This window comes from Jaculus jaculus, chromosome 1 (genome assembly GCF_020740685.1).
Source record: "Jaculus jaculus isolate mJacJac1 chromosome 1, mJacJac1.mat.Y.cur, whole genome shotgun sequence".
Lineage (NCBI taxonomy): Eukaryota > Metazoa > Chordata > Mammalia > Rodentia > Dipodidae > Jaculus > Jaculus jaculus.
Window position 1 is genome coordinate 243,349,511 of NC_059102.1, and position 22,220 is coordinate 243,371,730.

The following is a 22,220-nucleotide window of genomic DNA, read 5'->3' on the forward strand; positions in this document are numbered from 1 at the left end:
AGCCATCTCTCCAGCTCTAAAGTATGAATCCTGAAGGTCTTTATTTTTTGAGAAAATTTTGTTAATCTATTAAACATATTATAGAAAACAACTAATAAAGTTACCCCATAGCACAAATGTGTTAGTTCATGAATAAGTGAATGATTCAGTGAAAAGCAAGATTGTTGCTAACTATTTTTGAGAGAGAAAAAGGCAGACAGAGAGGAGAGGGAGAATGGGCACACCAGGGCCTCCAGCCACTGCAAAAGAACTCCAGATGCATGCGGCACCTTGTGTATCTGGCTTATGTGGATACTGGGGCATCAAACCCAGGTCCTTAGGCTTGGCAGGCAAGTGCCTTAACAGATAAGCCATCTTTCCAGCCCTGTTGCTAACTTAAAAAAAAAAAAATTATGTTTTATTTATTCATTTGAGAGAGAGAACGGGCACACCAGGGCCTCCAACCACTGGAAATGAACTTCAGATGCATGTGCCACCTTGTGTATCTAGCTTACATGGGTAGGTACTGGGGAATCAAACCTGGGTCCTTAGGCTTCACAGGCAAGGGCCTTAACCACTAAGCAATCTCTCCAGCACCCTAACTTTTAAAATATCATTTATTCATTTGACAGAGAAAGAGGGACACACACACACACACACACACACACACACACACACACACGCACGCGCACACACACACACGGAGAGAGATACAGAGAGAGAATGGGGAGCGAGGACCTCCAGCCACTGTAAACGAACTCCAGATGCGTGCGCCCCCTTGTGCATCTATCTGGCTGACGTGGATCCTGGGGGAACTGAACCTGGGTCCTTTTGGCTTTGCAGGCAAATGCCTTAACCGCTAAGCCATCCAGTCCTCTGTTGCTAACTTTTAACTTGCATCTATTCATTCTAGATGAAGAAGTAAAGCATCCTCTGTCAAAAATACTTAAAGCCTGGATGTTTAAGTGCACGCCAATAATCCTAACACTTGGGCAGAAGGATTGCGGTGAGTTCGAGGCCACCTTGGGCTAAACATGGCACATAGCAATACCCTGTTTCAAAAGAAAGTAAATGAAAAAAAACCTTCCAGTAAGTAAAAGTAGTGCCCTCGCTTAGCGCACGGAGAACGCCTGAGAGCCCAGGAAGCCCTAGGGGCCGGCGCGCGGGCTAATTTGAATGCAGCGTAAGCGGAAGCACGCTCGGAGCTCGGGCCAATAGGCAGGCGCGCTCCTCCCTCCGGATCGCTGAGGACCAATCACAGACCTCGCAGGGGTGGAGGCGGAGCCACGTCAACCGTCCTCGCTCCCAGGAGACCCGCGCGGCTGTGGTGCCGAGGCTCGGCTCGCCGGGGCTGGGCGTCTAGGCTTCCCCGCCTGTGAGAACGGGTCCGCGAGGTCGCTGTGAGTTTCTGGGTCTGCGGGAAGGAGTCCGGTCTCTACGTAACCTGGGCGTTTTCTCGTCCCGGGAGTCAGGAAAGCCAGGCGGCGGGGAGAGGACGCCCCCATCGTTTACTGGTGGTGAACTTGGGGTCGGAGCACACCGCGGGGGAATTTACCGTGTGGAAGACTTAGGCGCCGAGAATATATACCTTCCGATGTTTCCCTCAGCATCAGCTCTATACCCAGATCGATCGTTCCTTGATGATTAAATTTACTGCAGGACTGGATTACAAAAACAAACTTGGGGCTGGAGAGATGGCTCAGCGGTATAGGTGCGCTTGTCTGCAGTGCCTAACGACCTGGGTTCGATTCCCCTGGAGCCATGCGAAGCCAGATGCACAAAGTGGTGCATGCATCTGGAGTTCGATTGCACGGCTTGGAGGCCCTGTTGTGCCCATCCATTCACATCTTTTTTTTTTTTTTTTTTTGAGGCAAGCCCAACAGCCGCCCCCCCCCCTCAGTTTTTTCAAGGTAGGGTTTCACTGTAGCCCAGGCTGACCTGGAATTAATCTCAGGGTGGCCTCGAATTTGCGACGATTCTTCTACCTCTGTCTCCCAAGAGCTGGGATTAAAGGCGTGCACCACCATGCCTGGCTCCTCCCCCCCCCCTTTAATGTGAGACAGAGAAAGAATTGGCACTCCAGGGCCTTAGCCACTGCCATTGAACTGCAGACGCATGTGCCCCCTTGTGTGCATGTGCGACCTAGGTCACTGTGCCTCTGGCTTACATAGGACCTAGAGAGTAGATCATGAGGCCTAAGGCTTTGCAGGCAAGTGCCTAAACAGCCCCATTCTCATATTTTTTCCTCTCTCCCCCTTGCAAATAAATAAAAATTTTAAAAAAGGTAAAAAGACTAGGAACCTGCACTGTGAAAGCTGTCAGAGGTGGATTACAACGCAGGATGCAAATCAATGTGGAAGCACAGAGAGGGTAGAGCACCCAGCTGTGCTACTGTAGAGATGGAAGAAATTGTCATTTGATGGATACATACTGTCCATAGGTGTGAAAGAGAATGAGACTTACGAACAGTAGGTTGCTCATTGCAGTTGAAACACAAGTTTAGGGAGTAGTTACTAGGAAGGAGGTCGAAAACATGGGTTTGGGGCTAGATTGTAAGAAACTTTGATCAGTTGGTTGTTATTTTTTTAATATCAGCAGAACTTATTTTAATTGGTATCTTTTAAAATTTTAGTAAAGTAATATAGCGTGCTAATAGGTTTTCACAGTGTATCTGACATAGAAAAGTATTTTCCTAACTATATTCAACTTTGATTTAGAAAATATTTGCTTACATTCAGCTAGCTAGCTTTCTTTCTTTCTTTCTTTCTTTCTTTCTTTCTTTCTTTCTTTCTTTTTGGTTTTTGGAGGTAGGGTTTTGCTCTAGCAGTTTTGCAGTTCACTGTGTAGTCTCACGGTAGCCTCAAACACATGGCAGTCTTCCTACCTCTGCCTCCCAAGTGCTGGAATTTAAGGCGTGCACTACCATGCCTGGTTTCAGCATCTTTTTTTAAAATTTTATTTTTATTGAGAGAGAGAAAGTGGCAAAGAGAGAGAAAATGGGCACACCAGGGCCTCCAGCTGCTGCAAATGAACTCCAGGCACACCAGTTTGTGCATCTGGCTTATGTGGGTCTTGGGGAATCCAACTAGAGTCTTTTGTCTTTGCAGGCTTTAAAGGGCCTTAACCACTAAGCCATTTCTCCAGCCAAACATCTTATGTTTAAAACAAATATATTTTTGCTTATTTATTTGAGAGAGAAACAGACAGAAAGAGTGAGTATGGGTGTTTAGGACGTCTGCCATACCAAACGAACTCTAGACATATATGCCACTTTGTGAATCTGGCTTTACATGGGTACTGGGGAATAAAACTCAGGCCACCACACTTTGCAGGCAAGTACCTTTGACCACTGAGCCCTAGCATCTTATATTTTTAAGAAAATATTATTTTATTTGTGAATGGTGGGGGGGATGGAGAGTGGGCACTCCAGTGCCTCTTGCCACTGCATGTAAATTCTAAATGCATGTGTACCACTTTGTGTATCTGGCTTACACAGGTACTGGAGAATTGAACCTGGGCCAGCAGGCTTTGTTAGTCAGTGCCTTTAACAGCTGAGCCATTTCCCCACCCCTAGTCAGCATTTGAAAAAACTTCTTTACACATACTTGGTTTTGGTTGACCACCTCTCCACCCCCCATCTCTCTGCCCCATATTAGTTTACACTCTCTTACCCACTATGTTCCCTAGTATCTTTTTTTGGTTTGGTTTTTGTTTTGTTTTGTTAAGAGGGTTTCTCACCATGCTGACCTCAGACTCTCAATACCCTTGCCTCAGCCTCTTTGGTAATGGGATATAACAGGCATGCAATACCATGCCAGGCTTCAATTAAATATCTTTTTTTAAAATTTTTAAATTTTTTTTAATTATTATTTTTTAATTTTTTTATTTGAGAGTGACAGACACAGAGAGAAGGACAGATAGAGGGAGAGAGAGAGAATGGGCGCGCCAGGGCTTCCAGCCTCTGCAAACGAACTCCAGAAGCGTGCGCCCCCTTGTGCATCAGGCTAACGTGGGTCCTGGGGAACCGAGCCTTGAACCGGGGTCCTTAGGCTTCACAGGCAAGCATTTAACCACTAAGCCATCTCTCCAGCCCTCTTTCTTTTTTTTTTTTTTTTTTTTTGAGTTTTTTCGAGGTAGGGTCTCACTCTGGTCCAGGCTGACCTAGAATTCACTATGTAGTCTCAGGGTGGCCTCGAACTCACGGCGATCCTCCTACCTCTGCCTCCCGAGTGCTGGGATTAAACGTGTGCACCACCACACCCGGCTTTTTTTAGTTTTTAATACTTATTTATTTATTTGAGAAAGAAAGCAAGCATGCAAGAGTGAGCAAGCATGTAACTCCAAATGCATGCACCACCTTGTGCATCTAGCTTATGTGGCTACTGGGGAATTGAACCTGGGCCCTTAGGCTTTGTAGGCAAGCACCTTAACCATTAAACTATCTCTCCAGCCCTTCAAATCTTCCTTCCTTCCTTTCTTCCTTCCTCTCTGTCTCTCTCTTTCTCTCTGCTTCTTTTCTTTTCTTCCTGAGAGGTTTCAGGGTAGGGTCTCACTGTAGCCCAGGCTGACCTGGAATTCACTATGTAGTCTCACAGTGGCCTCAAACTCATGGCGATCCTCCTACCTCTGCCTCCTAAGTAGGATTAAAGGTGTGTGTCACCACACCTGGCTAAATATATTTTTTTAAAAAATATTTTTACTTATTTATTTGCAAGGAGAGGGAGAGGAGAGGAGAGGAGAGGAGACAAAGAGAATGGGCACACCAGAGTCTCCAGCTGCAACAAATGAAGAAGACTCTACCTGGCGGGGGAGGGGGGCGAGGGGGCAGGGTGAATTTAACATTTACATAGTGGTGCATGTCTTTAATCCTAGCACTTGGGAGCCAGAGGTAAGAGGATTGATAGGAGTTTGAGGCCAGCCTGGGACTACATAGTGAATTCCAGGTCAGCTAGGGTGAGACCCTTCCTTGAAAAAACAAAACAAGCCAGGCATGGTAGTGCATGCCTTTAATCCCAGCACTTGGGAGGCAGAGTAGAAGGATTGTTGTGAGTTGGAGGACACCCTGAGACTGCACAGTGAATTCCAGGTCAACCTGGGCTAGAGCAAAACCCTACCTCCTACCTGGAAAAACCAAAAAAGAAAAATAAATAAATTAAAAATTTTTTAAATGAGTTTATATCAAAGATGGCTATAGTGGGGCTGGAGAGATGGCTTAGCGGTTAAGCGCTTGCCTGTGAAGCCTAAGGACCCTGGTTCGAGGCTTGGTTCCCCAGGACCCACGTTAGCCAGATGCACAAGGGGGCGCACGCGTCTGGAGTTCGTTCGCAGTGGCTGGAGGCCCCGGCGCATCCATTCTCTCTCTCTCTCTCTCTCTCTCTCTCTCTCTCTCTCTCTCTCTCTCTCTGCCTTTCTCTCTGTGTTTGTCTCTCTCAAATAGATTTAAAAAAAAAAGATGGTTACAGTGTAATTGACTCTATTCACTATTAACTTACTACATTATTTTATTCAGATAGTTCCGACTTTCTGTAAGAATGTTTCAATGATGGAGGAGTACTTTGTCTATCCTCTTTAAAGAGAGAAAACCCAAGGACTAAAATTAGTCTTTGCAGCATGATTCAGGAAAGTATCTTTGAACATATTCCTGTTGCTAAAATAGATGTAACAAAGTGGAGATTATCATAGTCAGGCTTAATGGTGAACACTTGTAATCCCAGTATTTAGAAGCCTGATAAAGAATTGTGAGTTTGAAGCCAGCATGGACTACATATGAGATCCTTTTGGTGGGGGCAGGGGAGAGTAGTGGGGTGAGGGAAGGAAGGAGTTGAGATTATCATACATTTCTACTGTTTATAGTCTGCTAATATAATTATATAAAATGTAGCTAGGTGTGGAGGTACACATCTTTAAACCCAGCCCTTGGGAGGCAGGGGTAGGAGGATTGCCGTGTGTTCGAGGCCACCCAGAGACTGAATAGTGAATTCCAGGTCAGCCTGAGCTAGAATGAGACCCTCCTTTGGGAGAAAAAAAAATTACCAATTCGGATCATGTTCATTTAATGTCTTGCTTTTAAAGGTAATCTTTAAACTGAGATATGGTAATGTATGCCTCTTGTAATCCTAGCATTCTTGTAGCTGAGACCAGAGGATTGCTGTGAGTCTGAGGCCATCATGGGTAATTTAGTGAGACCCTGTCTCAAACGAAGCAAAAAAACAGTGACTTTATGTGACCTTTACTTATAACACCTCCACTGGATCTCTATTTGAGAACATTTATTAAATAAGATACTAACTTTATGAAAAAAGGTAAAATACAAACTTCTACCTAGTGGAAGACAAATGTGCCTGAATGTGTGTGTGTGTGCGTGCGCACGCATGTGTGCATATGTGTAGTATTGTAGATGTGGATCCTTGACATTTAATAGATCTCTCTGAGAGCTTGACTCTCCCAATTTAGGAGAGCATTTATTTCTTTTCAGAATACTGTAAGATACAGTTGGGGGCTGGAGAGAGATGGCTGGGCTGGAGAGATGGCTTAGTGATTAAGCACTTGCCTGTGAAGCCTAAAGGCCCAGTTCGAGGCTCCATTCCCCAGGACTCACATTAGCCAGATGCACAAGGGGTTGCACGCATCTGGAGTTTGTTAGCAGTGGCTGGAGGCCCTGGTGCGCCCATTCTCTCTATATATCTGCCTCTCTCTCTCTGTCACTCTCAAATAAATAAATAAAAATGAAAAAAAAAGATAAAATTGGAAATATAAGTGGCCCATTTAGGTCCTTAATATTGTATAAATGCAAGATTTGAAGTCATTATATAGTAATACAAAAACAATTAACTTTCCTGCTAATAGGAGAAAATGAAAGAGAAAATCTGAAAGAAAATAAATATAGAAAAAATATGGTTATTTAAAATCCAGATATATATTAGGGGTTTATCTAATACAGAGAAATATAAAATGAAAGTATGAGAAACAGAATCTCAGCAAATACCAATCAGAAGAAGCTGTGATAACTTTAATATGAAATAATGTTTTAAGAAAAAATTATCACTAGAGAACAAAGTATTGTCATAATGATTAAAAAACTATAATTTTCTGTTTAACTCTGTATTTAACACTTACAAACTTGTTTGTACCTAATATCCTAAGTATATAAGACAAAAGTCATTTAAGATGAGAATACTAGGCAGCACTATGAGGCTAGCCATCAGGGAGTTGGTTTCCTTCTTAGTTCCAACATGATCCCTTGGTGTCCTTTTACTATACCCAGTGTGTTTTCAGCAACAGGGTCTTACCATTTAGTTCTGTGGTGAATCAAGTGCTTTGGCAATGGTCTGCATTGTTTTGGGGGCCTCATGGGCCTACCTGACTAATAGCTTACTGAGGTAACCCAGTTCTGGCACTGGGCTTTACCAGCAAGAGCCTATGGTTTTAGGGCTAAGCTTTCTCCACCCCCTATAAGGTACTTTTCCCTCCACCTTATTAAGAATAGTATGTTTTAAAAAATATTTATTTGGGAGAAAAAGGCAGATAAAGAAAGAATGGGCACGCCAGGGCTTCTAACCACTGCAGATGAACACCAGATACATGCATTACCTTGTACATCTAGCTCTACATGGGGGCTGGGGAATTGAACCCAAGTCCTTAGGTTTTGCAGCAAGTGCCTTAACTGCTGCATCATCTTCCTAACCCCAAGAGTTGTATCTTTTAATTAGCTAACCAGAAGGAAGGTTTCTATGGTATTGATTCATGCCATCATTAGGTTTGTGTACCCCCCATTAGCCCTCCCTTACCCATTTCCCCTGCAAGACCCTTCCACCTCCTGTATTCTGTCCCTCCATTTGCATGCCAACTATCCCTTCCTCTCACCCCTCCCTGTTCCACTTTCTCCTAGCTTTATTCTAGTTTCTTACCAATACTACTGATGCTTATTACAACTTTCAAAGATCAGTTTTTAGTGGATTAAAGATTTAAGTATTAAAGGGAAAATTGCAAAAATTATAATTCTGTAGGAAATGTTTTTAAATTTGGGTTATGGAATTTTTTTTTTTTTGCAGAGACATGCATGCTGTTTGTAGGGGGGGGCAGCATACCCTCTTGCTGCTGCAAATGAACACCAGATACATCTGTCACTTTTTGCATCCAGCTTATATGGGTGGCTTGGGGAATTGAACCCTACCTAGCAGGCTTTGCAACTAAACTAAGCACCTTTAACCACTGAGTCATCTTCCTGGCCCCTGGAAGAGATTTTATTCATTTGAGAGTGAGATGGAGGCAGATAAGAGAGAGAATGGGTGTTCCAGGACCTTTAACTGCTGCATACTAACTCCAGACACATGTGCCACCTTGTGAGTACTGGGGAATTGAACCTGGGTCCTTTGGCTTTGCAGGCATGTGCCTTAACTGCTAAGCCGTCTCTCCAGCCTGAAAAGATTCTAAATTGACTAACATTAAGAATGTGTTCATGGGCTGCAGAGATGACTTAGTGGTTAAGGCACTTGTCTGTGAAGCCTAAGGACCCATGTTCTACTCTCCAGATCCCATGTTAGGTGCACAAAGGTAAGGCAAGTGTAAGGTCACACCACATTCCTACTAGGTGGTGCAAGTGTCTGGAATTCGACTGCAGTGGCTAATGCCCCAGAGCATCAATTCTCTTTCTCTCTGTCTCTCACTCTCTCTAAAATTAAAAAAAAAAAAAAAGTGAATGTGTTCATTAGCTAGACCTGGTGACATGGGGCTGTAACCTGCAGGCTGAGGTAGAACAGTCAGTTCAAGGACTGCATGGGCTTGTAGAGAGTGAGTTCAAGGTCAGCCTGGGGAATTCAGGGAGACCTGTCTGAAAAATTTAAGAAGTTAGGGCTAAAGAAGTGGCTTGGTGGTTAAGCTGCTTGCCTACCAAGCCTAAGAACTCAGGTTTGGTTCTCCAGTACCCATGTAAGCCAGATGCACAAGGTGGTACATGCTTCTGGAGTTCATGTGCAGTGGCTGGAGGGCATGGCATGTCCATTCTCTATCTGCCTCTCCCTCTTAAACTAAACATTTTATAAAAAATTTTCAAAGTTAAAAAAAAAAAAAACCTTAAAAAGGCTGGTAATGTGATAGAACACTGCCCTGGAATGCACAAGGCTCTGGGTTCAATCCCTGGCTCTGACCCTCACCATACATACAAAGTGTGTTCATCAAGTGACATTGTTAATAAAGTGGCAAGAGAAGCTACAAATTGGGAAATTATATTGATAATGTATATCAGTATACATATATGTATAGCAAATATATCCTTTGGGTATGTACTGGAGGTATAACAAGAATTGAAATAGTTGTTGTGGTTATGCATTTATATATAATGTTTTATGTTATATAAGAACATATTTGAATGTTGACAGATGAGAAGGAAAGATTAGAAATGCTAGCGAAAAATGAACTAATTTGTGGGGTGGATTCCCTGAAAAACTAGGAAGATCTGGAAGCCCTAGCATAAGGGCTTTTGACATTTAGGTATTAGTTTCTCTGTATCATTCTTGTTCTCACAAAGCATGTACTATTTATCAAGTCCTTTACTATGCCAGGCATGCTGAAGACACATTTATAAGCAGAACCAGATCTAGGCTCTGGCCTCATGACTTTATAATTTATTGATATAAATAGGCACTAATTTTATACCTCCTATTTTTTGAATTTTTAAAACTTGTTTACTTAAGTAGATAAAATGAAATGAAGAAGAGAATGCCTTTGTTAGAGTGGAGAGTAATAATCTGGAAGCTGTGAGTTGAACATTCCAGTCATTGTGGCTATTTCATGATTGCTTCTCTTCTTTAGCATACCTCAACCACTGGTAAACTGTGAATGGTTCCTTTTACTTGAGGACCATGCAGAAAGCTTCACGTCTGAAGAAGGAGCTGTACATGTTGGCCACAGACCCACCTCCAGGCATCACGTGCTGGCAGGAAAAGGACCAAGTAGATGATCTGAGAGCTCGTAGGTATCATGTCATGCCTTTGATGATGGTCATAACCCTATTGAAGATTGTGCTGAAACCCAAGCATTTGTATATTCTCAAGTTAGAGAGTAGTTGTAAGGTTAAAATGCCCTGTCTTTTTACCCCAGTCTGTTTACAATTATAAGGCTTGCTTGACATTTCCCATGTTTTTTTCCTCCTAATTACACCTTTTGCTAATTTATAATTAAGATTTATGAGCTGGGTCTTGGTAGTACATTCATGTAATACCAGCTCTTAGAAGACCGAGGTAGGAGAACGTGTTGACTTGAATGTAAGATATCCCCCATAGGCTCATGTTTTTTGAATACTTGGTCCCCAGCTAGTGGCAATTTGGGAAAGTTGTAGGATCTTGGGAGGTGGAGCCTTGCTGGAGGAGGTGTGTGTCTGGGGCATCAGCAACAGGGAAGCAAGTAGAGTGAGCTAGTTATACCCAGTGGAGCTGGGCTAATAAACCTCAAGGTTGGCCTCCAGTGATATACCTCCTCCAGCAAGGTTCTACCTCCCAAAGAGGTAATATATCCCAGCTCCAAGTCCAGTACTCAGACTCCTTCCTTCCTACTGCTATGGAGATGTGGTGCCTGCCTGGCTGTTTATTCTTGCCAAGCTTTCCCTGCCATGATAAAACCTGGCCTCAAGACTATAAGCCAAAATAAGCTCTTTCCTTCCATGAGCTGCTTATGGTCAGGTGTTTTGTCCTAGCAAAGCAAAAGTAACCTGCAACAGAGGATTGCATCAAGGCCAGCCTGAGCTATAGAATAAGACTGTCTCAACAACAACAACAAAAGAATGTGCAATCAGCTCTGAAGCAGTGTTTAGACCAAAGATGATCATTTTAAAGGTAGATCTCTGAGGTTAGATAAGAAAGAAATGGTTAGAATGTGTAGTCCAAACAAAATAAATTTGTAGTTTGTATTTGGCCTTGTGGCCAGCATTTTGTAGTTTTAGGTTTTTTATATGTCCTTTATTTGACACAATTTTGGGGTTGGGTATATGGATGTCATGGTGCATTGTAAAAATAATTTGTCAAAGCCATAAGAAAGAATTATTATTCTAGACCTACTTTCTCTCTTTCAACTGTAAACCTTATGAGGCTCATTTGGTATGGTAACTTGTTTTAAATTTATTTGTTTATTTATTATTTATTTGTAAGCAGAGAGGGAAAGAAAAAGAGAAGGAGGGGAAAGGGGAGAGAATGGGCATGCCAGGGCCTTCTGCCACTACAAATGAAACTCCAGACACATGTGCCACCTTCTGTATCTGGCTTTATGTGGGTACTGGGGAATTGAACCTGGGCTATCAGGTCAGGCTTGGCAAGCAAGCACCTTTAGCCACTGAACCATCTCTCCAGCCCCATTTTATTTATTTATTTTTATTATTGATTTGTTTGGTTTTTTCAAAGTAGGGTCTCACTCGAGCTCAGGCTGACCTAAAATTCACTATGTAGTCCCAGGGTGACCTCGAACTCATGGTGATCCTCCTCCGCCTCCCAAGTGCTGGGATTAAAGGAATGTGCCACTACACCTGGCTCCACATTTTATTTATTTATTTGCAAGGAGAGAGAGAGAAAGAATTGGCTGTGCCAGGGCCTCTTGCCACTAAACGAACTTCAGATATATGCGCCACTTTGCCTCTGGCTTTACATGGGGATTTGAACCTGGATTGGCAGACTTTGCAAGCAGGTGCCTTTAACCATGGAGCCAACTTTCCAGTCCCTTTTTAAAATTTTTGAGACTAAGGGTCTCATGTACCCTAGGCTGGCCTGGAACTCACTAAGTAGTTGAGGATGACCTTGACCTTCTAGTCCTCTTGTCTTTACCTCTGCTACTGCGGGGAGTACAGTGTGTGCTACTACTGTGGTTTATGTGTGCTAGAAAGTAAAGCCATGGCTGTGTGCTTGCTCCACAAGAACTTGAACTACTTCCCTGGTCTGTGGCATAATTCAGATTTTCTAATCTGATTCCCTTTTAATCTCTCCCCTCTTCCTCTCTTAAGAAATACTAGGTGGAGCCAACACACCTTATGAGAAAGGTATCTTCAAACTGGAAGTTATGCTTCCTGAAAGGTAAATATGAATTAGATTCTTAGCCTAGAAGGTAAAGCACAATTATTGCAAGACAGAACAATGTCGAGCATTCAATTTGGGAGTTAAGCCGGGTGTGATAACAAACACCTTTAATCCCAGCACTCTGGAGGCAGAGGTAGGAGGATCACGAGTTCAAGGCCACCCTGAGACTACATAGTGAATTCCAGGCCAGCCAGAGGTAGAGCGAAACCCTACCTCAGAAAACAAAACAAAACAAAATGAAAATCAGGAATTAAAGGATCTAGAGTTTAATATCCTAGTCTTATCTGGACTTAATATGGTAAGGTGTTTTATCTCTCTGGAGTTCAATTTTCCTCTCTAAAATGATGAACTAAATTATAACTGAGCCCCCTTAAAATTATGGTTAAATACATATTTTATATAGCATAAAATTGATTTTTTTAACCATCTTAGACATCTCATTGTTTTGTCACAAGCCCTATGTCTATCTTTAGAGCTTGTCTTTCATTCATATTTTTATTTATTTATTTAAGAGAGAAGTAGACAGATAGAGAATGAGCACACCAGGGTCCCCAGCCACTGTAAACGAACTTCAGATGAATGTGTCACCCTGTGCATCTGGCTTACATGGGTACTGGGGAATCAAACCTGAGTCTTTAGGCTTCATAGGCAAGAGCAAACTCTCCAGTCTTCCCTCCCTCCCTCCCTTCCTTCTTTCTTTTCCTTCTTTTAGTATCTGCAGAACTTTTCATCTTCCCAGACCATAACATACCTATAAAACATGAAACTCCTCTGACTCCAGTCCTTACCACCTCTACTTTACATTTCAGGTCTTTTTAAAGGCTCTAATATGATAAGTTATGGCTGTAGTTTTGTGTAGAATGAGGCAAGGATGAAATGAGTATCTTAAATATTGAAACTAGATACCTAATTACCAGGTCCAATCCTGACCAAACTTGTTAAAGCCCTAGGAGAGTTGCTTTAATAGTCATCTCATACATCATTTCTGAGAATAGACTGGGAACTTTCCAAGGTGTGTGTGTCACTGAAGAGATATCCAAATGCAATGTTTTAAGTCTTAATTGGATTCTGTTTTGAAAATTCCAGCTGTAAAAATATTTGGGGGATAATTAAGGAAATTTGAATAGTAAGTGATAATTGGGGAAATATTTTTAAAACTATTCATAGATAAAATGGCATCGGTTATATAGGGCAACATCCTTATTCTTAGGTGATACTTCGAATTATTTAGAAGGTGAAGTAGTTTAAATCTAGGTGGTGGGCATATTGAGCGTTTTCATTGATTTTCTATTGCCTTATACTTTTAAAGGTACCCATTTGAACCTCCACAGATCCGATTTCTGACTCCAATCTATCATCCAAACATTGATTCTAATGGAAGAATCTGTCTAGATATTCTCAAATTGCCACCAAAAGTGAGTAAGGAATAAAGGTTTGACTTTGATGTTCTGTTTTCTTCATCTATAAAACTTGAGTTAGCTGGGCGTGGTGTGCACCCATGCCTGTAACTCCAGGGATGGGAGGTGGAAGCACAATGATAGAAAGTTCAAAGTCCTCTTCAGCTACATAGCAAGTTCTGCCTGAGCTGTTTCTGTCATGCATACACCACATAACACTTGAATTACAGTATCACATTCTTTTTGATGTTTTCAGACAGTTTCATGTAGTCTAGGCTGCCCAGAAAGTACATCACCATGCTCAGCTCTTAAAGGTGACATTCTTTTTTTTTTTTTTTTTTTTTGAGGTAGGGTCTCACTCTAGTTCAGGCTGACCTGGAAGTCACTATGTAGTCTCAGGGTAGCCTCAAATCACAGTGATTCTTCTATGTCTACCTCCGAGTTCTGGAATTTAAAGGCATGCGCCACCAAGCCCATCTTTAAATGACACATTCAAATACAAAAGCATTTGTTCATCTGTATGTAGGGTGCATGGAGACCATCCCTCAACATTGCTACAGCATTGACCTCTATTCAACTTCTCATGTCAGAACCCAACCCTGATGACCCACTGATGGCTGAGATTGTAAGTATTCCCATTTCCTCTGCAGCACATAGCCCTATCTGTCTGTATCTCTAATACTCCAGCGCAGAGCCCCTCTGCCTGTACCTCTAATACTACAGCACAGAACCCCTCTGATGTACCTCTAATGCTACAGCACAGAGCCCCTCTGCCTGTACCTCTAATACTACAGCACAGAACCCCTCTGATGTACCTCTAATGCTACAGCACAGAGCCCCTCTGCCTGTACCTCTAATACTACAGCACAGAGCCCCTCTACCTGTACCTCTAATGCTACAGCACAGAGCCCCTCTGCCTGTACCTCTGATACTACAGCACAGAGCCCCTCTGCCTGTACCTCTAATACTACAGCACAGAGCCCCTCTACCTGTACCTCTAAAACTACAGCACAGAGCCCCTCTGCCTGTACCTCTAATGCTACAGCACAGAGCCCCTCTGCCTGTACCTCTAATGCTACAGCACAGAGCCCCTCTGCCTGTACCTCTAATACTACAGCACAGAGCCCCTCTACCTGTACCTCTAATACTACAGCACAGAGCCCCTCTGCCTGTACCTCTAATACTACAGCACAGAGCCCCTCTGATGTACCTCGAATGCTACAGCACAGAGCCCCTCTGCCTGTACCTCTAATACTACAGCACAGAGCCCCTCTGATGTACTCGAATGCTACAGCACAGAGCACCTCTGCCTGTACCTCTAATGCTACAGCACAGAGCCCCTCTGATGTACTTCTAATGCTACAGCACAGAGCCCCTCTACCTGTAACTCTAATACTACAGCACAGAGCCCCTCTGCCTGTACCTCTAATGCTACAGCACAGAGCCCCTCTGCCTGTACCTCTAATACTACAGCACAGAGCCCCTCTGCCTGTACCTCTAATGCTACAGCACAGAGCCCCTCTACCTGTACCTCTAATGCTACAGCACAGAGCCCCTCTGCCTGTACCTCTAATACTACAGCACAGAGCCCCTCTGCCTGTACCTCTAATACTACAGCACAGAGCCCCTCTGCCTGTACCTCTAATACTACAGCACAGAGCCCCTCTGATGTACCTCTAATACTACAGCACAGAGCCCCTCTGCCTGTACCTCTAATACTACAGCACAGAGCCCCTCTGCCTGTACCTCTAATGCTACAGCACAGAGCCCCTCTGCCTGTACCTCTAATACTACAGCACAGAGCCCCTCTGATGTACCTCTAATACTACAGCACAGAGCCCCTCTGATGTACCTCTAATACTACAGCACAGAGCCCCTCTGCCTGTACCTCTAATACTACAGCACAGAGCCCCTCTGCCTGTACCTCTAATACTACAGCACAGAGCCCCTCTGATGTACCTCTAATACTACAGCACAGAGCCCCTCTGCCTGTACCTCTAATACTACAGCACAGAGCCCCTCTGCCTGTACCTCTAATGCTACAGCACAGAGCCCCTCTGCCTGTACCTCTAATACTACAGCACAGAGCCCCTCTGATGTACCTCTAATACTACAGCACAGAGCCCCTCTGCCTGTACCTCTAATGCTACAGCACAGAGCCCCTCTGCCTGTACCTCTAATGCTACAGCACAGAGCCCCTCTGCCTGTACCTCTAATGCTACAGCACAGAGCCCCTCTGCCTGTACCTCTAATGCTACAGCACAGAGCCCCTCTGCCTGTACCTCTAATGCTACAGCACAGAGCCCCTCTGCCTGTACCTCTAATGCTACAGCACAGAGCCCCTCTACCTGTACCTCTAATGCTACAGCACAGAGCCCCTCTGCCTGTACCTCTAATACTACAGCACAGAGCCCCTCTGCCTGTACCTCTAATACTACAGCACAGAGCCCCTCTGCCTGTACCTCTAATACTACAGCACAGAGCCCCTCTACCTGTACCTCTAATACTACAGCACAGAGCCCCTCTGATGTACCTCTAATACTACAGCACAGAGCCCCTCTGCCTGTACCTCTAATACTACAGCACAGAGCCCCTCTGCCTGTACCTCTAATACTACAGCACAGAGCCCCTCTGCCTGTACCTCTAATACTACAGCACAGAGCCCCTCTGCCTGTACCTCTAATGCTACAGCACAGAGCCCCTCTGCCTGTACCTCTAATACTACAGCACAGAGCCCCTCTACCTGTACCTCTAATACTACAGCACAGAGCCCCTCTGATGTACCTCTAATGCTACAGCACAGAGCCCCTCTGCCTGTACCTCTAATACTACAGCACAGAGCCCCTCTGCCTGTACCTCTAATACTACAGCACAGAGCCCCTCTGATGTACCTCTAATACTACAGCACAGAGCCCCTCTGCCTGTACCTCTAATACTACAGCACAGCCCCTCTGCCTGTACCTCTAATGCTACAGCACAGAACCCCTCTGCCTGTACCTCTAATACTACAGCACAGAACCCCTCTGCCTGTACCTCTAATACTACAGCACAGAGCCCCTCTGCCTGTACCTCTAATGCTACAGCACAGAACCCCTCTGATGTACCTCTAATACTACAGCACAGAACCCCTCTGCCTGTACCTCTAATGCTACAGCACAGAGCCCCTCTGCCTGTACCTCTAATGCTACAGCACAGAGCCCCTCTGCCTGTACCTCTAATGCTACAGCACAGAGCCCCTCTGCCTGTACCTCTAATACTACAGCACAGAGCCCCTCTGCCTGTACCTCTAATGCTACAGCACAGAGCCCCTCTGCCTGTACCTCTAATACTACAGCACAGAGCCCCTCTGCCTGTACCTCTAATGCTACAGCACAGAGCCCCTCTGCCTGTACGTCTAATATTGCAACAGCTTGAGATTATCACTGCAAATCACTTTCTTTGAGTTAACTTTTTCATTGGTTTTGTTTCAGTCTTCAGAATTTAAATATAATAAGCAAGTCTTCCTCCAGAAAGCGAGGCAGTGGACAGAGATGCATGCAAGACAGAAACAAAGGGTATGATATTTGCTATTAATTCATTGAACACATATTTATGTAAGGTTTATTTATTTTGCTAAATTTATATTATAGTCCACAATGGCTAATTGATATTTCTCTCTTATAATCATCAGCAAAATACCTTAGTTGCTTCAACTAACAATTGAATTTTCCTAACAGTTGTCATTTATTGGTAACACTAGAGGGCATCCAACAACTGCTTAATATTTTATATTCTTGGAGGTTACAGTGTTATAGGGAAGTTACCTCTGATTCTTTTTTTTTTTTTTAAATATTTTTTAAATTTTTATTTATTTATTTATTTGAGAGTGACAGACACAGAGAGACAGATAGAGGGAGAGAGAGAGAATGGGCGCGCCAGGGCTTCTAGCCTCTGCAAACGAATTCCAGACGCGTGCGCCCCCTTGTGCATCTGGCTAATGTGGGACCTGGGGAACTGAGCCTCGAACCGGGATCCTTAGGCTTCACAGGCAAGCGCTTAACCGCTAAGCCATCTCTCCAGCCCTTTTTTTTTTTTAAACATTTTTATTATTTAGAGAGAGAGAGAGGCTAATAGTGAGAAAGAGAATGGGCGCATCAATGCTTCCACCCACTGCAAATAAACTCCAGATGCATGTGCCACCGTGTGCATCTGGCTTGTCCTGGGGAATCAAACATGGTCCTTTGGCTTTGTGGGTGAATAAGTGCCTTCTAGCCCAGGCTAACCTGGAACTTACTCTATAACCCAGGCTGGCCTCACTTTTTTTTTTTTTTTTTTTTTGGTTTTTCGAGGTAGGGTCTCACTCTGGTCCAGGCTGACCTGGAATTAACTCTGTAGTCTCAGGGTGGCTTTGAACTCACGGCGATCCTCCTACCTCTGCCTCCCGAGTGCTGGGATTAAAGGCGTGCACCACCACGCCTGGCTTGGCCTCACATTTATATCGATTCTCTTTCTTTAGCCTCCTGAGTACTAGAATTAAAGGCATGTTGGGCTGGAGAGATGACTTAGCACTTAAAGTGCTTGCCTGTGAAACTTAAGGACTCATGTTTGACTCTCCAGGTCCCACATAAGTCAGACACACAAAGTGATGTAAGCATGCAATGTGGCACATGCACACAAGGTGGTGCACCTATCTGGAGTTCACTTGCAGTGGCTGGAGGTCCTGTCATGCCAATTCTCTTTCTCTCGCTCTTGCTTTCTCTCACAAAAACAAAACAAAACAAAATAACTAGAAAAGGCATGTACAGCCATGCCTGACTTAGAGTTGTCTTTTTCTTAAACTTATTTTTGTTTATTTTTATTTATTTGAGAGCAACAGACAGAGAAAGAGAGAGAGGGAGAGAGAATGGGCGCACCAGGGCCTCTAGCCACTGCAAATGAACTCCAGATGCGTGCAACCCCTTGTGCATCTGGCTAACGTGGGTCCTGGGGAATTGAGCCTCAAACCAGGGTCTTTAGGCTTCACAGGCAAGTGCTTAACTGCTAAGCCATCTCTCCAGCCTGTCTTTTTTTAAAAATTATTATTCTAATTTATTTATTTATAAGGAGAGCGAATGAGTGAATGGGCATTCCAGGGCCTTTAGCCACTGCATACAAACTCCAGATGTATAGGCCACTTGGTAAATCTGGCTTTATGTAGCTACTGGGGAACTGAACCCAGGTCATTAGGCTTTTGTAAGCAAGTGCTTTAACCCCACTGAGCCATCTCTCCAACCCCTAGAATTGCTTTTTTTTTTTTTTTTTTTTTTGAGGTAGGGTCTTGCTCAAGCTGATCTGGAATTCACTATGTAGTCTCAGGCTGGCCTCGAGCTCACAGCGATCCTCCTGCCACTGCCTCCCGAGTGCTGGGATTAAAGGTGAGTGCCAATATGCCTGGCAAAAATTGTATTATATTTGACTCTTAGTTACAGAAATAGAGAGAAGGTATGGGCAGAAGGGGAAATTTTATATTTCTTATGGGACCATTCATAGAAGAGTGAAAAAGGAAAAACTTGAGTTTAAAGGTTTTTTTTTTTACCAAGAGAGGTAGCTCACACCTTTAATCCCAGTACTTGGGAGGTAGGTGGATCAACATGAGTTCGAAGCCACCCTGAGACTACATAATGAATTCCAGGTCAGCCTGGGCTAGAGGGAGACACTACCTCGAAAAACCAAAAACAAACAAGGTTTTTTTTTTTTTTTTTTTTTTTTTCGTTTTTCAAGGTAGGGTCTCACTGTAACCTAACCTAGGCTGACCTGGAACTCAGTCTGTAGTCTCAGGATGGCCTCAAACTCATGGATCTTCCTCTGCTTCCCAAGTGCTGGGATTAAAGTTGTGCGCTACTATGCCTGGCTCTGTTTCTTTTTTTTTTTTGAGACAGGGTCATGCTATGTAGCCCCAGCTGGCCTGGAACTCACTATGTAGTCCAGGCTAGCCTTGAATTCATAATAGCCCTCCTGCCATAGCCTCTCAAAGTGTTGGACGTATAGGCATGTACCACTATGCGTAGCTTTTAAAATTGATAAAAATAAAAATAAATATAGAAGAAAACTGAAGAAGATGCCTTTTTTTTTTTTTTTTTTTTTTTTTGGTTTTCTGAGGTAGGGTTTCACTCTAGTCCAGGCTGACCTGGAAGTCACTTATATAGTCTCAGAGTGGCCTTGAACTCACGGTGATCCACCTACCTCTGCCTCCCAAGTGCTGGGATTAAAGAAGTGCGCCATCACGCCCAACTCTTTTTTTGTGTTTTTAGAGGTAGGGTCTCGCTCTAGCTCAGGCCAACCTGGAATTCATTATGTAGTCTCAAGCTGGCCTCAAACTCACAGTGTTCCTCCTACTTCTGACTCCTGAGTGTTAGGATTAAAGGTGTGTGCCACTACACCTGGCACAAAGATGCTTTTGAAATAAATATATGCACAATACAGTCTTAACAAGTATCCAGAAGTAGAATTACAGAGCTTAGTTTTTCTCCACTGACATGTATGTTAATGTTATGTTTCACCGTTTCTTTTTTTAACAAACTATTTTATTATTTATTTATTTGAGAGAGAAGCAGATAGAGAGAAAGAGAATGGGTATGCCAGGGCCTCTAGCCACTACAAACAAACTCAAGACACATATACCACCTATGTGCATCTCGCTTATGTGGGTACTGAGGAATCAAACTTGGGTCCTTAGGCTTTGCAAGCAAGTGCCTAAACCACTAAGCCATCTCTCTAGTCCTACACCTTATTTTTTCTTTTTAGGCTGAAGAAGAACTGTCTGACACTTCACTAGAAGCCAATGACTCTGAAGTATACAACTCAACACAGAAAAGGAAAGGCAAACAGCTAGGAGGCATAGAAAAGAAATTTCATCCTGATATTCAGGGAGTTTGTCCTGGTCCCTCTTAGTTAATGGATTCTTTGACAAGGTGGTCTCATTTGCTTGCCTTTCTTGAATGTTTTTCTTTGTATTTGATGACTTAGTTTTTATATTGTATAAAAGAGCTTGTATATTTATGTGTTCTGTAATACAATGATTTCCTAAGTATAGCTTGTTTTATTTATCTTGCACATATGTATATTGAAAACTTTTAAACCTAAAAAATAAATAATAGTTTAATGTTAGGTATGTGTTTATCCTAAATGTGTGTGGGAGTGAACTGGTCAGGGTGCTATATGGTCATATGTTAAAATATTTTGCCAACTTACCAACATCACTAGGGACACAAAATGTTTGATATATATATAAAATACCTGTTTAAAAATCCTAAGCTTTGAGCTGGAGAGATGGCTTAGCCATTTACACATTTGCCTGCAAAGCCCAAGGACCCATGTTTAACTGTCTAGGTCCCATGTAAACCAGGTGCACAAAAAGTGACACAAGCATACAAGGTCGTGCATGCGCACAAGGTGGTGCATGTATCTGGAGTTCTAGTACAATGGCTGAGGCCCTGGCGTGCCAGTTCTCTTGCTTTTGCTCTCTTGCATGAAGCCATGCCAGATGTGGTGGTTCACGGCTGTAATTCTAGCACTTGGGAGGCAGAAGTAGGAGGATCACTGAATTCATAGACACTACATAGTGAATTCCATGTCACTCTGGGCTAGAATGAAACCTTACCTTGAAAAACCAAAACAAACAAACAGAAATCCTGTTTTCAAAGGTTCTAGCTTTTTAGAAGCCTTAAAAGTGAATAAAATGTGTCTTTTATTAATTCTTTTTCATTTTTCACTTTGTGATTTATGAAACTGATCTGAATTATTGTGATATAACTTTCATTTGTTCAACAACCTGGTTGGTCTTTCTCTCCTTCCTTCCTTCCTTCCTTCCTTCCTTCCTTCCTTCCTTCCTTCCTTCCTTCCTTCCTCCCTCCCTCCCTCCCTCCCTCCCTCCCTCCCTCCCTCCCTCCCTCCCTCCCTTCTTTCTTTTTTTGGTTTTTCGAAGTAGGATCTCACTCTAGCACAGGCTGACCTGGAATTCACTATGTAATCTCAGGGTGGCCTCGAACTCACTGAGATCCACCTATCTCTGCCTCCCAAGTGCTGGGGTTAAAGGCGTGTGCCACCTTGCCCAGCTCCTGTTTTGTTTTTTGTTGAGACAGGTTCTTGCTATCTCACCCAGGCTGTCTTAGAACAGTTATGCTCTTGCCTCTGCCTTTGCTTCCTGAGTGCTGAGATTACAGGCATACACCACCACACCTAGCTCTTGGCAAGTATTATTCTGGACAGTTAGATGCCAAACTTGAATTCCATACTCATGGTTTCATAATATACTTGTCAGGGTAGAGGAGGTGGAGTTTGCTGAGAAGTAGGACCAGGGCTTCACATGTTGGGTGTGAACGCTACTACTAAGCTATACTGTACCCCCAGCCTCATTCCTTTATTTTTCCTAAGACTTTTTGTTTATTTTTATTATTATATTATTTTATTATTTATTATTATTTTATTATTTATTATTTATTTTATTTTTATTATCAGAGAGAGAGAGAGAAAGAATAGGCGCACCAGGGCCACCAGCCACTGAAAACAAACTCCAGATACATGCACCACCTTGTGCATCTGGATTACGTGGGTCCTGGGGAATCGAGCCTCAAACCAGGGTCCTTAGGTGTCACAGGCAAGTGCTTAACCATTAAGCCATCTCTCCAGCCCTCTTTCTTTTATTAAATGGCAAAAATAACAGGTTTGCATGCAAAGCAATTGGTGAAGGAAGAGATTGCCGTGCTATGTGAAAGATTTGGAAGTATTGGGGCTGACTAGGCAGGAAAAAAAAAGACTATATAATATCCCT

The 22,220-nt window shown here is 43.3% G+C and overlaps 1 protein-coding gene across 1 annotated transcript; it reads left to right on the forward strand.

Moving 5' to 3' along the window:
* Positions 1 to 1,274: 1,274 nt before the first annotated feature.
* Ube2t (ubiquitin conjugating enzyme E2 T) lies at positions 1,275 to 20,557 on the forward strand. Its single transcript, XM_045136588.1, has 7 exons — positions 1,275 to 1,379; positions 9,790 to 9,948; positions 11,963 to 12,032; positions 13,345 to 13,450; positions 13,959 to 14,057; positions 16,903 to 16,986; positions 20,195 to 20,557. Exons 2-7 carry the CDS (start codon positions 9,840 to 9,842, stop codon positions 20,339 to 20,341), a joined length of 615 nt encoding a protein of 204 aa, XP_044992523.1. The 5' UTR covers positions 1,275 to 1,379; positions 9,790 to 9,839; the 3' UTR covers positions 20,342 to 20,557.
* Positions 20,558 to 22,220: the final 1,663 nt, after the last annotated feature.